We start from the raw sequence: 15,635 nt of genomic DNA on the forward strand, positions 1-15,635 counted from the left end.
CTCTGTGTCAGCACGATCATGGCGATACCAAGCTTACGCAGTTTTCTTACGTTTTACTATTTTTGTACACAAAACACACTATTAAAAAAAAGGCTTTTGTGTTGCCACATTCCAAGAGCCATAACGTTTTTATTTTTCAATCGGTGGAGCTCTACGAGGCTTGTTTTTTTGCTGTATTTATTCCATTTGTGGGAATATATAACTTTTGATCACTTTTTATTCAATTTTTAATGTAGGCAAAAATAAAAAATCTGCAATGCCGATACTGTTTTTTGTTTATTTTGTTTTACATTATACACCGTGTGGTATAAATAATAAGATAAATTAATTCTGCAGGACAGTACGATTACATCAATACCACATTTATATAAATTTTAATGTTCTGTTACTTTTGTACACCTTTGAAAAATATATAGATATATTTCGGTATTGCTGCATTTAAAAGACCCCTAACCTTTTCTTTTCTAAAATGTTTTTTGTGAGGCAAGATATGTAAAATTAGCTATTTTCGGCATGGTTTTTTTGTATTCTTTATCACTGTTCACCATTCATGTTAAAAAATGTGCTAACTTTTTTGTGTGGATTAACTTTTTTTGTATGGGTCATTATGAGCATGACAATACTAATTTTTCTCTTTTATTTTACAAAAAGCCTTCATTTTCAAAGATACCTTGATTAAAAAAAAAAAAAAGGAGTGCAAAGGTGTACACAGCCTTTCAACTCAAGCGGAACTCAATATCTTGAAAGATCAAAGTTCACTCAATGTGCAGCAGAACTGGATTAAAAAAAAGGTCTTAAATCTCAAATTGTCTACATACGGTATTATATAAACAAATCTAAAAGATTTTTTCTGTTAATATATATTTAACTGTGTAGAACGTTTTTCTGTATGTGTACACAAACACACACAGAATACATCTACACACAGACACACAGGTATGTTGCAGTTTAAACACCCTAATTATACATGTGCCCAAGTGATCATTGGAAGCATAAAAATAACCCACACTGAACCATAGGGAACAGATTAATGTAAAACAACCCAATTTATGCATATGGGTATATTTTTATTTTACTTACCATATAGTTTTCCATCAATTGAACATTTATTGAATGTCATAATGTTCTGAGTAAGTGTCCCGGTTTTGTCTGAGAATATGTATTCTATTTGCCCCAATTCTTCATTAAGGGTTGTAGTCCGAGCCTCGGCAGGGGTACCTTTTTTAGAGTAGAACATTTTACGATCCCAGTTGATAAAGTAACTATGTCCCAGTCGAATAACTTCAACACTGTGAAAGGTACAATTGCAAAATAGAAAGCAATGGATAAGTATTAGCATCAAAATTAAATATTAAAAATAATAATTGCACAAGTAAATTGCTTATACTAAGATTGATGGGGTGATGTATAGATAAGCATGCTTTTCACAATGAAGTACATGGAAAAGCACGATGAATTATATTTTTTGTAGTTACCCCGAATATGTGTTAAATGTGCCAAGCTGTATACAAAATTAGTCTAAAGGGGTTGTCCGAAGGGCATATTCGTGTTATAGAGTGCCATCCATCATTCGACACCCCTGTATATGAGTTGGAGATTGAAAGGAGACACATAGTCTGTAAGAATTGGACTTGCTCTTGTAGAGTGGCTCTATTACAAGGATGGCAAATCATCTGAATGGCTATCATGTAATACTACATTTACCCTGCAGGGAATGACAGATTGGACGAGGCAAAAATCAGCTGTTTGCAGCTGGTGCCATTAGCAGGACCTGAGGTAATTAGCTTATTGCCCCTATGGACCATATTCTTAGAGAGGTTGTCTCTGATTAGAAAACCAATTTAAGTGCTATACTTTGTTAAACATACTAACAAAAACTATAACCTGAGAAAATCCAAACAGTTAAATTACACCATATACATTATTGCATATGTATTATGCATGTGTGTCACACACACATATATACATACATATATACATTATATACTATGTAGAGTAAAGAAGCTCTTTCAACAACAGAATTGTGTCATACTATAGTAAATGTACACTGCAACAATATATATTCCTGAAGTATCCTTTAAGGCTGCATTCAGATGGTTCAGTTGAGGTGCGGTTAAAAATCGTCATCATGACAGCATACATATGGAGGTTGTTCCCTGGACTCCTGTAGGAACAGGAAGCAGAAAAGTAAAAAAAAGTCCCTACCCCCAACTAATCTCCAGTGTTTTACTGTCCCTACAGGACAGTCATAGCGGAAAAATCTCAATGGCATGCTGCCTGGCTTCCCCGGGAAAGCCTTCCCTCCCAGGCCTTTTGCCTACGCCTGCGTGGGCATGAAGCCCAGGGAAGGGCCTACGAATGCACACTGTCAGCACGGTACACGCTATAACATCTTTACACTCCATGTCTTGCAGGACTAGGATACACAGAAACCCAAGGAGACTAGAGGAAGAGTAAAAAATGTCCGGTGTGCTTAAAGCACCTGGACGATACATATACCAAATCTTTTTGTACGGCTTGTAACGTAAATATCTTACTGAAGGAAAAAGCTTCTGTGATGGCAGATAACCGCGCTATTGTACGTAAGAAAGTCTAGTCCTCCATGTCCAGCCTCTTTTACATCTACTAAAAGGGCGAAACTCACGACTCCTGAGTCAGAGTTAGGTGACAACCTCTCGGCGGGGGAATTATCCATTTTCAGCCACAATGTGCAGGAAGAGAAAAAATATCTATTTTCCTCCTTGGACATAGACCAACTCCAGGGAAGAAATACAGCATCCCCGTTCCGTACAGGATGAGATGTTTCGAGGTCTTATACCCCGGCGCAAACCGGTGTTTCCTGTGAATGAAATACTGAAGCAGTTGATTCAAAAAGAATCGCAAAATACCAAACATAGTCCTGTGCTATCTAAGGACCTAAAGGATAAATTCCTATTCTCGGAGGACGATGTAGCAGTCTTTGAAGCTATCCCCAAAGTTGATACATCCATCTCTAAAATTACTAGGAGAGCCTCCTTACCCTTTAAGGATGTCTCCCAATTACAGGAATCCATGGATAATAAAGTCGATAGCGTAATGCAGAAAACTCTGCAATTAAATTTAATATTGCGGCCAAATTTGTGGCTAGATCTATGTCAATATAGCTGGACCAGCACAGTACACTAATAGCCCAAAAAGCCACAAGGGAGGAAATCTCTAATTGTTTCCCTCTCCTGCAATTGGCCACTGGGTTTCTAGTAGATGGGGTCCGTATCGCGGTTCTCTCTAACACTGCCAGAAGAGCGTTATGGGTAAAATCCTAGTCAGGGGATAGCTTGTCTAAAAGCAGGCTCTGCACCCTGCCATTCCAAGTCCAACACTTATTTGACCTGGACCTGGAACGCCTGTTGGAGAAAGCAGCCGATAAAAGCCAGGGATTACCGGTCGACAGACCCTCCAAGAGACCACATATACCCCATTCCTCATCAAGAGCATACAAGGGAAAGGGGAAAACTGGACGATGGTCTTACCCTACAGGAGGAAGGAGTAAAATTCCATCCAAAAGTCCCTCTAGTCCTTCCGCACAACAAGTTGGTGGGAGATTGTCCTCTTTCTATAGTTCATGGGAGAACATTTCATCTAACGGGTGTGTTTTGCGTTTGATAGCACATGGCTATAAGATTGAATTCTCCTTGTTACCTCCTAGGAGATTCATGGTAACCTCCCACCAGCCCCCCTCCCTTCAACAGGCCTTACTCTTAGGGATTCAAAATCTGTAAGGGGCCGTTGTCCCTGTTCCTGAAGAGGACTACCAGAAAGTGTTTTATTCCCCTTTATTCCTAGTAAAAAAAAACCAAAACAGACAGTTCTTATCAAATCATAATAAACTTAAAATTTCTAAATAAAATCAGTAATAAAAATTTTAAAATGGAAACCATTAAAACAACAAACTATTTTATTAATGTAAACAGAGTCATGTCCGCCATCAATTTAAAAGATACTTACTACCACATGCCCATCCATCCCAACTCTCAAAAGGATCTCAGGTTTGCATCGCAGATAGAGGGTTCAGTCCGCCATTTCCAGTTTACTTTATGGCCTTTGGGATTTTCTCTGCCCCCCATTTATTCTCCAAAGTAGTTTTAGACATGGTGGCATATTTGCACAAACTAGGCATAACCATTATTCCTTATCTGGAAGATGTCCTCCTTATCGCAGAATCCCCGGTAAATCTACATTCACATTTAGAATCTACACTCGCTCTACTGCAAAACCTGGGCTGGCTTGTAACTCACAGAACTCCAGCCTAGAACCCGACCTTAGAAAGAAAGTTTTGGGGGTCATGCTGGATTCCCACCTCCAGTGCTCCTCCCTGCCCCCCCTCCAAAAGTCGACATATTTGAGAAGCCTGTGTAACCCTCTACAGGGTTCCATGGATACCTATTAGAGAGGCCATGAGAGTATTGGGTCTGATGACCTCCTGTATTAGTATTGTGTCTTGGGCCCAATCCCATAGTAGAGGTCTGCAATTCTTATTCTTAAAAGCTGGGACAGGCCCCAGTCTTCGCTAAACCAAATGATTTTCATATCAACCAAGGTCTAGGAATCCCTTCGTTGGTGGATGTCTGTAGATAACCTTGCTAAAGCCACAGAGTGGCTGATTACGGCTGATGCCAGCTTGACTAGCTGGGGGCTCCGCCTACATGGGAAGTATATACAAGGGACTTAGAGTTCTTATAAAGAAGCTCAAACCTCTAATTTCAAAGAATTAAGTGCAGTCTGGAAATCTCTACACAACCTTAAAGTAGATATAAGAGGGAAACGTTAAAATCTTTTCAGATAACGTAACTGCTGTATCCCTTATTCGCCACCAGGAATCCTCACCTTCAGCGGCTGGCATCAAAGATCCTGCTCTGGGCGGAACAACTGACCCTTTCTCTATCAGCATTTCATGTGAAGGGGTCAGAGAACGTCACGGCGGATTACCTCAGCAGATTACTCGGGAGAATGGGCGCTGCATCCTCAAGTGTTCAATATACTGACCAAGTAATAGGGCACCCCGCAAATAGACCTATTTGCCTCTGGGGGAAACACCAAATATCCCCTAGTCCTCTCCCGATTCGCGTATGCTCGAGCCTTAGGCACAGACTCTCCCACGTATAGGACTGGGACTTAGCTTACGCCTTTCCTCCTCTGCCTCTAATCCCTCTTATGCTAAAAAAGGTCCAGAGCTGCTTTGATAGCTCCTTTCTGGCCCAAGAGGCCCAGGTTCCCGTTGCTAAACTCCCTCTCTTTCAGGGATCCCATTCACCTGCCAATGAGGCTAGACCTTCTACTCCAGGGACCTCTGGAGTACCCAGAGATTAAGAGGTTCAAGCTAACCACCTGGATACTGAGAGGGTAAAATTCTTGGATCTGGGCCTATCTAATAAAGTCATGTCATCCCTCTGCGAAAGTCTGAAATCCTCTACTAGAAAAATTTATTCAAAGGTCTGGGAAAAATTCTCAGAGTGTATGCGTCAGGATATCCAGGGCCTGCCTCATCCAGAGATCCCTAAAATCCTTTACTTCTTACAGGAGGGATTAGATAAAGGTTTAAGCCCAAATACCCTAAAAGTGCAGGATGTGGCCTTGGAGGATTTCTTTGACCTTTCTCTGGTGGAACACAGGTGGGTCAGGAAATTCCTTAAACAGAGCTAGCAGGCTTCACCCCTTTTATCAGGAATACTACTCCTCCTTGGGATTTAACCCTGGTTTTACAACAACTCTGTGATCCCCTAGCAGATTTATCTATTACTACTCTCACATATATAGTAGCTCTGTTAGTAGCAATTACATCAGCTAGATGGGTGGGACAGGCCCTCTCCCATAAGGCACCCTATATGATGATTCGGTTGAAAGAAGGTATCTAGTGTAAAAATTACTTTGTCCAGATGAAAGTCCTAACGGACTTCCAGAGGGGGCAATCAATAACCCTTCCTTCCTTCTGCCAAGACCCCCGGAATGAGAAGAAGCGGAAGTTCCACAATTTGGATGTCAAGAGGGCAGTATTAGCTTACCTAAGGGCAACACATTCCTTCAGGAATTCTGATAACCTCTTTATTCAATTTCAGGGGCCGGCCAGGGTAAAAGCCGCTTCTAAGGATACAATCGCCCGGTGGGTCAGACGTGCTCTTCAGAAGACCTACAGATCCCAGTGTGTTTCTTCCCCCGAAGGACTGATAGCCCACTCTACCAGGACCATAGCTTGCTCCTGGGCAGAAAAAGCTCATGCCACCACTGATCTAATCTGCAGAGCCGCCACGTGGTCTAACAACCACACCTTTGTTAAGCATTATAGACTAGATCTGGAGGCCGGTCAAGATACAGACTTTGGAAGAAAAGTGTTATAGGGTGTAGTTCTGCCCTAAGCCCTGTCTCTTGACCTGGTATTCCTCCATGTGTATGCTGTAATGATGACAAGGGAAACATAGGAATTTATCGTACCATTAACTCACCTTCTGGAGTCATCATCACAGCATATGGGCTTTTTTCCCCTCTCTGCCTGTTGGTTCCTCAAACGTTCCCACATGAGCTAAGCATGTTGTGTTTGTTTTCTGTTTGAAGAGGTTTTGAGCACAATAAAAAACACCTTTTGGTTAAGGATGTAGTCGCTGTTGTTATTGGGACACACTGGGGATTAGGTGGTGGTGGTGGTGGGGGGATACTTTTAAACTTTTCCGCTTCCTGCCCCTACAGGAGTCCAGGGAACAACCTCCATGTGTATACTGTTATGAGGACTTCAGAAGGGGAATTAACGGTAGGATAAATTCCTATGTTTTCAACATCTCCAATATAGTTGTGGTAAGAACCATAGTCGCATCAGAAACCACAAGAATTGTGGCAAAACAGCATGTGGTTTTTCCAGGTGCAGTTTTTACCTCACCATCTGAATACAGCCTAAAAGGGATTTCTGGAATTAGAAAAAAAAGTGTCTGACTTTATATTCTGAAACAGCCCTGTTCTTGCTCATGGTCTGTGTTCGGTATTGCAACTTATTCCCATTGAAAAAATGGTACTAGACTGCAATAGCAGAAATGGCCCATTAATATAGATGAGCGAGTATACTCGCTAAAGGCTATTGCTCGAGCGAGCATTGCCTTTAGCGAGTATCTCCCCCGCTCGAGACTGCAGGTTCGGGTGCTGGCAGCGGGCACGGAGCTGCGGGGGAGAGCGAGGCGGAACGGAGGGGAGATCTCTCTCTCCTTCTCTCCCCCCCGCTCCCTCCTGCTGACAGCCGCTACTCACCGCTCCGGCACCCGAACCTGCAGTCTCGAGCAGGGGAGATGCTCGCTAAAGGCAATGCTCGCTCGAGCAATTGCCTTTAGCGAGTATACTCGCTCATCTCTACCCATTTACAAAAGTGGTGTTGTTTCTAGAAAGATACAGCCTTTTTTTGCATTCTAGACAGCACCCTTAAGGATTCATCCCATGCCACAAGAGCTAAAGTAACCTACTGGATATATTTGTAGCCAGCTTCATTATATAGTGAAGTCCCACTTTTAGTTGAAGTGAACAAGTTGTGATCTATGATGAAATGTTGCAAAGTCTGTCTACATACACACAACTTACCTGCAACAGAGATCATATGTGTTCAAAGTTTTAAGAAAAAATTTTGGTACGGTGTTAGCCAGTTGAGTAAAATGTGATTGTTCTCAATAAGAGAAACAAAGTAGTCTTGTAGATATGATAGCTTTTAATGACTAGCAGCAAGCTTTCGGAGCTACATATATATACAAACACACACACACACACTTCTATAAGATCCTTAGGATATGCACATATCCCAAGTCTAATGTTGTGTACCTGATCCTGTGCAGTAAATATCCTATTGGGTAGCTTTATGTTAAAAAAACAGGACAAAAACTTAAAGCAAGGATAAAGTCTCATTGCCGCACAAAGAAAGAAAGACCAAATTGCCTGTGCCTGAGCATTTTTGCAGTCATGGACACAACATAGAACATATGAAGGTTACTATATTAAAAGGCAACTTCAAAGCTCAACGTCATAGAAGAATTAGGGAGTACAAGTTTCTAATCATCTTTGATACTCTCAATACAGGTATAAACATTTCAAAAGGTTTTACGGCAGAATGGACTATGGACTATATGAGAAATCTGTAGCAGACAGAACACACAGGCCTGGTGTCTCCCCCAATACCAATTAAAAGACCATAAAACTCTCACATCCTTATCAGTGGACTAATTAGGCGTTTACTCCTCTGCTCATCTAGCTCTGTTATTGTTTTAAGTGCAAAGTAATCACACTATGTCTGAGCCCCTTTATTCTTATGCATACATACATACTTCTTCAGATCTGTCCTATTATGCCTGAGGAAGAATCCCAAGTAGGTTCAGAAGCTTGCTGTAGCATCATCTCTTTTTGCTAGCCTTTAAAAGTATCATACCTACAAGATTACTTTGTTCCTCACATTTTTCAAAGTATCAAACCTGAAGGTCAGTACATTTCTGCCTGTTATATTACCAGTCTTAAAATGTGTAAATTACTCTGCAGTCTATATAAAGAGGTATCCTGAAGTAAATAAAGGGTTTATATCTGCAGTTAAAACCAACTGCCCATATAACCTAATCAAATTTGTTCATGAATTGCGCAACAATGCAGGATCAAAAATAAACAGCTTCATATAAAAAGGCTACTAAAAATAACAAAAGGGCTACTCCAGCAAAAACACTTTTACCCCCATCTCTGCACCCCTCACCTATTTTCCTGTCACACGATGGAGGTCTTCTCTGTATATTGCAATGCCAGAACAACAACAAAAACAAACAGCGCTCAAGAGCCTGGAATCCATGTAACTTATCCAAGCAAAGATAATGAAAAGCAAGACACAAGACAAGCCTTGCACCAGGTGTCTGCATCATGAGGTTTGTTAAATACACATGCCCAATTAACACCTTGGAGACTGTACATCAGTGCAAATCAACATTTAAACCATTCTAAAAAAATATGCAATTAATTCTTAGACCACTCTCACACAGGCGTCTGTTAAAAAACAGAGTTTTAAAGGCATTCAACAGCATTTTTTCTCCTTAGGGAGAGCACCTAGACGGTGAGTGAGGAGACTCAAATGGCCATGCACGCTCCTCTGGGTAACAGCATTTAACGCACCCCATCATTACAATGGGTGATGAGGTGCGTTAAAAAGTGGTGAAATGCATGTTGAAAATAGAGCAGTGTTTAAAAATCGCAGCATTAGAAATGCAGTGTTAGAACGCTCGTCTGAGAAGCCCCATTGAAATCAATGGAGGTGTTTTCCAACATTAATGCGGTGTTTGAAATGGTGTGTGTGAGAATGGCCTTATAGCTTGTCTAGAACTCCAAGCACTTTTTTAAAGCAATAATTTATGTCTATCTTCACTATTTTTAGGATGTCCCACATATTCAATTCCTGTAAATTGTAATAAATCACCATTATCTTCATGTTCACACTTCATATGTTTAATTAAATGTTCATAGCCTACACCTGTTTCAATTAATTTTATATTCTCTGTAATTCCTTTTTGCAGGCCCCTTGTAGTTTCTCCTATAAAGAAGAAACCACAAAGACACCAAATGGCATAAACAACAAAGTTAGTTTTTTTAAATAAATAATTTATTTAAACAGTAGGGTAGAATCACAGAGGGAAGAGCCCCCCAACACTACACAATAGACAACAATAACCACATGCCATAAGGAACAACCATTAATTTCCACTAAGCCAAGTAAAAACTGAATAACCATGAAAAAGATATGGTAGCCAAAACTTGTGTATTATACAGAGAAGAGGTTAAGTCCTCCATGTACATGATGCCATTAATCCTAGTAAACCATAGGGATAAGTTGGGCTGAGTCGTTTATTTCCCTAGTGGAGAGATGCAAGCCCATGCTGAGATTATTAGAAACTTGAGGATAGACCTTTCGGCCGATCTCACAAAACCGGATTTGAATTACGGAATCCGCGATAGTCACCCTAATCACACCGTCCCAAAACGGGCCAAGGATCTGACAAGCCACATCACTAACAAAATACACTCACTTCTGGCATCAGAGAGTGTTAACGCACAAGAACATGATACCAACAGTAAATACCTGAGGGGTGACAGGCGCAAAGAATAAGCAGTAGATAAGGTATACCGAATCTAGCCACAACCCATACAACACCTCAAAGGGAGTATTTTCTCTCAAAAAGGAGCACCAAGAAGGGAAGGAGTGAAAGGAATGGGTCAACTGTATACATCTACAAGGCCCAGAAGTTGGGGATCCATAATAGTGTAGCAAGCATGAAGAATGCGGAATCAGCTTGGGTAATATCAAAGTGGCTATGTACTCTGACCCCAGCCGGCTATGCTACAAATTAAGGTAAGACTGCAACCACTGGCGACAATGAGGCCATAGAATGCGTGCGCAACTTTATCTTTCTTGGTTCAAAAATTGACCAGGCAGGAGAATCTATGCCAGAGATAAAACGTAGGATAACATTCGGGTGAAGCGTGATGCCAAACATGGCCAAAATTTGGAAAAGTAGGGATATCGGCATAGCAACTAAATGCAGTATAGTGCAAACCATAGTTTTCCCCATAGCCATGTATGAATGTGAAAGCTGGATTGCGAAAAAAGCTGATAGGAGGAGAATTGTTGCATTTGAGCTGTGGTGCTGGCAAAAACTGGTGCATATTTCCTGGAAGGCAAGAGTAACAAGCAGAGAAGTCCTGAATTGGATAAGACCTGATATATCACTGAAGGGCAAGATGACCAGACTCAGACTCAAGTATTTTGGCCATGTAATGCGAGCAGAGTCACTAGAAAAATCTATAATGCTTGGACAGATCAGTGGCAAAAGATGACCTGGTCGTCAAAGGACACGATTGCTTGATACTGTCAAAGCTGATACTGGCATAAATATCACACAACTAAAAGAAGCAGTGCAAAACCAAAAAACATGGAGGGAGCTCACCTTTAGGGTCGCCAAAGGTCGTGAACGACTAAAAAGCTAACAACAACAACAGTTTCTGACGCCAATTTGTAGTAAGACAGATTGAGGGTCAGGCCACAATCAGGATGGCAGAAAGGGAAATATCTGAAAAGCTTTGCTCGATAGAAACTCAGAGTTTCTCCTATGCATGTCAGCACCAGTCTATAATACTAACTAGGTAGGAGGCTAGATAATATGTTTCTGTAGACCCTTTTTCTTTGGGTCTACAATGAAGGGAATGTTTCATTCCAGCAGGTTTTTTCACCCAGACAAATCTAATTTGAGTAGTGGATAGTGACTAAAGATGGGACACAAGAATTTTAATAGGGAGGGACTAAAAAATAAATAAATCAAGAATCCTAGGTAAGATTTACATCTCAAAAGTTGCGCAACATCCAGATGACCGGGGAAGACTCATTAGATGGGAAGTCATTAGGCGAGACACAGAATAATGTTGAAATGTTTATTTCTTTTTTTTATATACATGCATGGAAGGCATGGAAGAAGACATCAAATCTAGCAATGTTATGTCTGTGGATAATGTCTCTATATTTGCAAACAGTTCAATATTTAATGTCCTATTTTCAAATTCGGAAAGTAATTTACATATGAAAGTTCAATAAAAGCTTTTTGAACATAAAAGTTGCACAGCGTCCAAAGCATGGGAAAGTACCTTTCAGCCATTTGGAGCAATCCTCTTGGATAAGTAACAAAGCGGAGGGAAATTTAAATGGAATGTGTTCTGAGGATCTTGGGGAAGATGTATCCCTAGGTATTTAATCGACTGAGAAGACCAGTGGGAACGGAAGAAGTTGGTGAGAGTGGTTTGAACATTAGCTGATAACAAGCTATTTAATTTCTCAGATTTAGTAAGATTATTCTTGAAATTAGAAAGTGTTGAGTATGTATGAAATTGTCGTAGTAAATTCGGAAGGTAGACCGAAGAGTTGGTAATGAAAAATCAGACAAAGTTAGTTTTATAATTAATGAACTGTTTGACACAGACTATTGCACTTCTCAACTTTGTGTAAAATAAATGCACAAAAAAAACAATAAAGCACAATGTCTGTATTTAAAGTTGCTATCAGAAGGATCTAGGTTTTTCTGGGGAAAAAAAAGTGTGTTTCGTTTAGGAAAAGATAAGGTGGCATAGAGCAGATAAAATGAAGAAAATAAAACTTAGTAAGAAAAATCTGCTCCACTCGGGAACTTCAAATGCACAACTGAAAATATAAAGTTGGGAAATGAAATAGTCTGTGTTAAACAGTTCGTTAGTTGTAAAAAATACTCTATAATGTGCCTATATAAAAGAATCACAGAGCATATGCAATTAATTCAAACAGGTGTAGGCTCTAGACATTTATTTGAACATATGAGGTGTGAACACAAAGGTAATGGTTGATTTATTACAATTTGCTGGTCTTGAATATGTGGAACATCATAAAAATGGCAGAGATACATATAGATTATTGCCTAAAAAAAGAGGCAAAATAGATTATGATGACAAATGTCCTTGGAGCCCTAGGCTTAAATGATAAGTATGAATTACACGTGTTTTTAAAATGGTTTCAATGTCGATTTTTTTTTTAACACACACACACACACACACACACACACACATAAAAATATATATAAACAACGACGTACAGTCTCCAATGTGTTAATTGGCCGTGTGTATTTAACAAATGCCATGATGTAGACACCTGGTGTAAGGCTTAGGGAAGCTTAGGTAGACGTGAAACGGCCGTTGCCTTCCTCCACTTTATGTGTTCTAGAATATGGAATAAAGGATATCTCTGCGTTTTTAAAAAGACTTGTGACTAGTTCTGCTTTTCATTATCTATACGCGGATAGTGACTATACCTCTGCTTGCTGCACACCTCCTGTTATCTAGCTCAGCTACTGTTTCAGAGGCTACTCTCCCCTCTTTTATAAAGCACACTCAACATAAAACTATAACAGCAAATACTATAAATTCCACTCTGTTATCATTTGTGGCAAGTATGTGTTTCAGTGACCGGGAGAAAAGAGGGGAGTGTAGCCTTCGAACCATGTTGGACCATATTTGTACACTATGAAGTCTATTCTACTTTGAATTTCCTCTTCCATATGACAGATTTGGATTGAGTGGGTGTGTTAATATGGGCAGTGCACACTCTCTTTGAAGTATGTGCTTTACTTACCACTGTACGCAATTAAGTTACATTGATTCCAGACTACTGAGCGCTGGTTGTTTTGTTGTTCGTTCCATCCTGGCCCAAGACTGCTACAATTTGAGGGAAGAACTAGCGCCCTTCTGACGAGGATGTTTAAAGTGGATGGGAAACTGTGGATCTTCTTTGTTTTCATGGTGCATTGGGATCCATGGTATTATGATGATCCCTTTCCTTAGGTTATCATCTATAATCCTGATAAGTTTTAACACCTCTTTCCCTTTGATATTGTGATCCCTTGGGTGCTGTCTGCTTTTTGATTGTGTACTTTTTCTGTATACTGCAGTCATTTCCATGTGGTGCAGCCTTCTGTATGATGCTTATCAGGCACCATTTTGATGCTGAGATTTCTGATCAAAATGCATCAGCACAGCATTATATGAGCAGCTAGAGACAGTACCATTTCTGCTACAAAGAAAACACTGCCACTACATTCTATATTCACCTAAATAGGCTACAGAACACAATATGCAGGCAGAAGGATGAGCTATAATCTCCTCTACTATATCTGTGTGATCATTATCAGTAACGGATAGGAGTGTTCTTCCCCCTCTGAAGAGCATATGTGGTACACTCCATGTAATATCACACAGGTGTTATGCTGATTGAGAAACTGACTAATGTGAGATTACACAAACCCAAGTAAATCTGAGCTGGTCAGAACTGAGGTCACATGACCCACCTAAGGAAAGAGGGGCCAGGAGTTTCAGATAGAAATAAATAACTAACCAAGGTAATACTAGACAACTTATATATACAGTACTGGGGAAATAGTTACAAAATAAATGAAAAAGAATCACCACAGTGGCCCTTTAAGTATTGGTCTCAATTTTGTTTCTAAATCACAATATTATTGTTCATCTAAATTTTCCAGTACCATGAAACAAATGCAGAATTGATGCTAGTGTGAGATGTACAATGATGAACAATAATTGGTGAAACACGCAGATTAAGAAAATAAAAATGCATGCATTAATCCAGAGATGGGCAAGATATTCTGGCTTTCCATGGCAATGTCAATATGCTACCCTATCCCCATATTGTGCCAATCAAAAGAAAAATAGTGTTCAGATGATGAATAATGGAAGGCTGGAAGACTATTTGGTACTATTGGTGTGACCTGAGTACCAACCATGACACACTTAAAAATGAAAGACTTCATCAACTACCTTTGGTTACATTGTGATATTCAGAATTGCACATGGTCGTAAACTTTACCATAAATGTAAAATTTAGGTTAAAAAGAACACAAGTAGGCTTCTTACAACAACTCAGTTACTCAACTCTACGGGTAGGTGGCATGACAGGCTAACATACAGTAAATGCAGGTTTATTTTTCCTATGGTCTTTCTAAATGCTACAATCAGAGTTTGTTACATACAAACCTCTGTGTCTCGGTGATCTTCACAAGGGATGTCTTACCATAGCGACAATTTTCCCCTAACAGTGTTGCTGTGAATATTACAGCAAGTGGAGATGCAATGCAACGCATGATGATACTGCTTACTTGATTTACTGTCTGTGAATCTTCATGATCTGTGCACCATTTCCAAGTTATTTTGGTTTAACAGATGATTGAAAGGCAGCAATTAAAGGATTATAGGCCATGAATATGAGACTGGCAGCCACACTGAAAGGCTCTAGTAGTCTACGTAATGCGGCCTGTCGATTGTTTACCAGATCCAGCTATATTCTGTAGCCACTGTGCCAGGTACTGCAGCTCAGTCCCATACAAGTGAAGGCACAACCGCTTTACCCCACAAGAATCCTTTCCGACATTTGTTGTATATGTATGGCAAAAGTCGCAAGGGAGTGGTGCTGAGCCAACTCTATACGCAGTGCTTGCTAGTTGTTTTTATATGGCTGACACCCACTAGCAATGGTCGGTATTGGAAATGATTCTGATCATGGCTGCTTAACTTTTTAGATTTCTGCAGTCTACAGACACCATAGGAGCTAAGCAGTTAAAGAGAGGGGGCTCAAACTGTTCCCCATCGTCTCTTTCCTAAATCTCCATAGTCAGACACCATGAAGGCCCCTAGGTCTGCCGTCTTAGTACTCCTATTACAACCTGATCCATGATAGCGTATTATAGAAGGAATTGCACGGTGAAGTCCCCTTGTGGGACTTGAAAAGAAAAAATGTTTAAAAAAAAAGTTCTACAAAATGTTCAAAAATCTAAAACAAAAAGATTAAAAGTTCAAAAAACACCCCACTTCCATTTTATTAGCTAGAAAAAATAAGCAATACAAAAAAACATAACTGGTATTGCTGTAACGTTTGTACTATTAAAGTATCATAACTGCTATCAGTGAATGCCATAAAAATGAAATAAAAAGTGATTGAAAAGCTGTAGGTAACCCGAAACAGAACCAATTAAAATTTCAGTTTGCTCCACAAAAAACAAGACTCCTGCAGCTTCATTGACGGT

The 15,635-nt window shown here is 40.0% G+C and overlaps 1 protein-coding gene across 1 annotated transcript in view; it reads right to left on the reverse strand.

Moving 5' to 3' along the window:
• Positions 1-15,635, reverse strand: part of ATP8B4 (ATPase phospholipid transporting 8B4 (putative)) — a 211,453-nt gene that overhangs the window by 51,488 nt on the left and 144,330 nt on the right. Inside the window, exon 14 of the mRNA XM_066592633.1 lies at positions 1,081-1,289. Coding sequence (XP_066448730.1) covers positions 1,081-1,289 — 209 coding nt within the window. The remainder of the gene's footprint in view (positions 1-1,080; positions 1,290-15,635) is intronic.

Source organism: Eleutherodactylus coqui, chromosome 2 (genome assembly GCF_035609145.1).
Source record: "Eleutherodactylus coqui strain aEleCoq1 chromosome 2, aEleCoq1.hap1, whole genome shotgun sequence".
Classification (NCBI taxonomy): domain Eukaryota; kingdom Metazoa; phylum Chordata; class Amphibia; order Anura; family Eleutherodactylidae; genus Eleutherodactylus; species Eleutherodactylus coqui.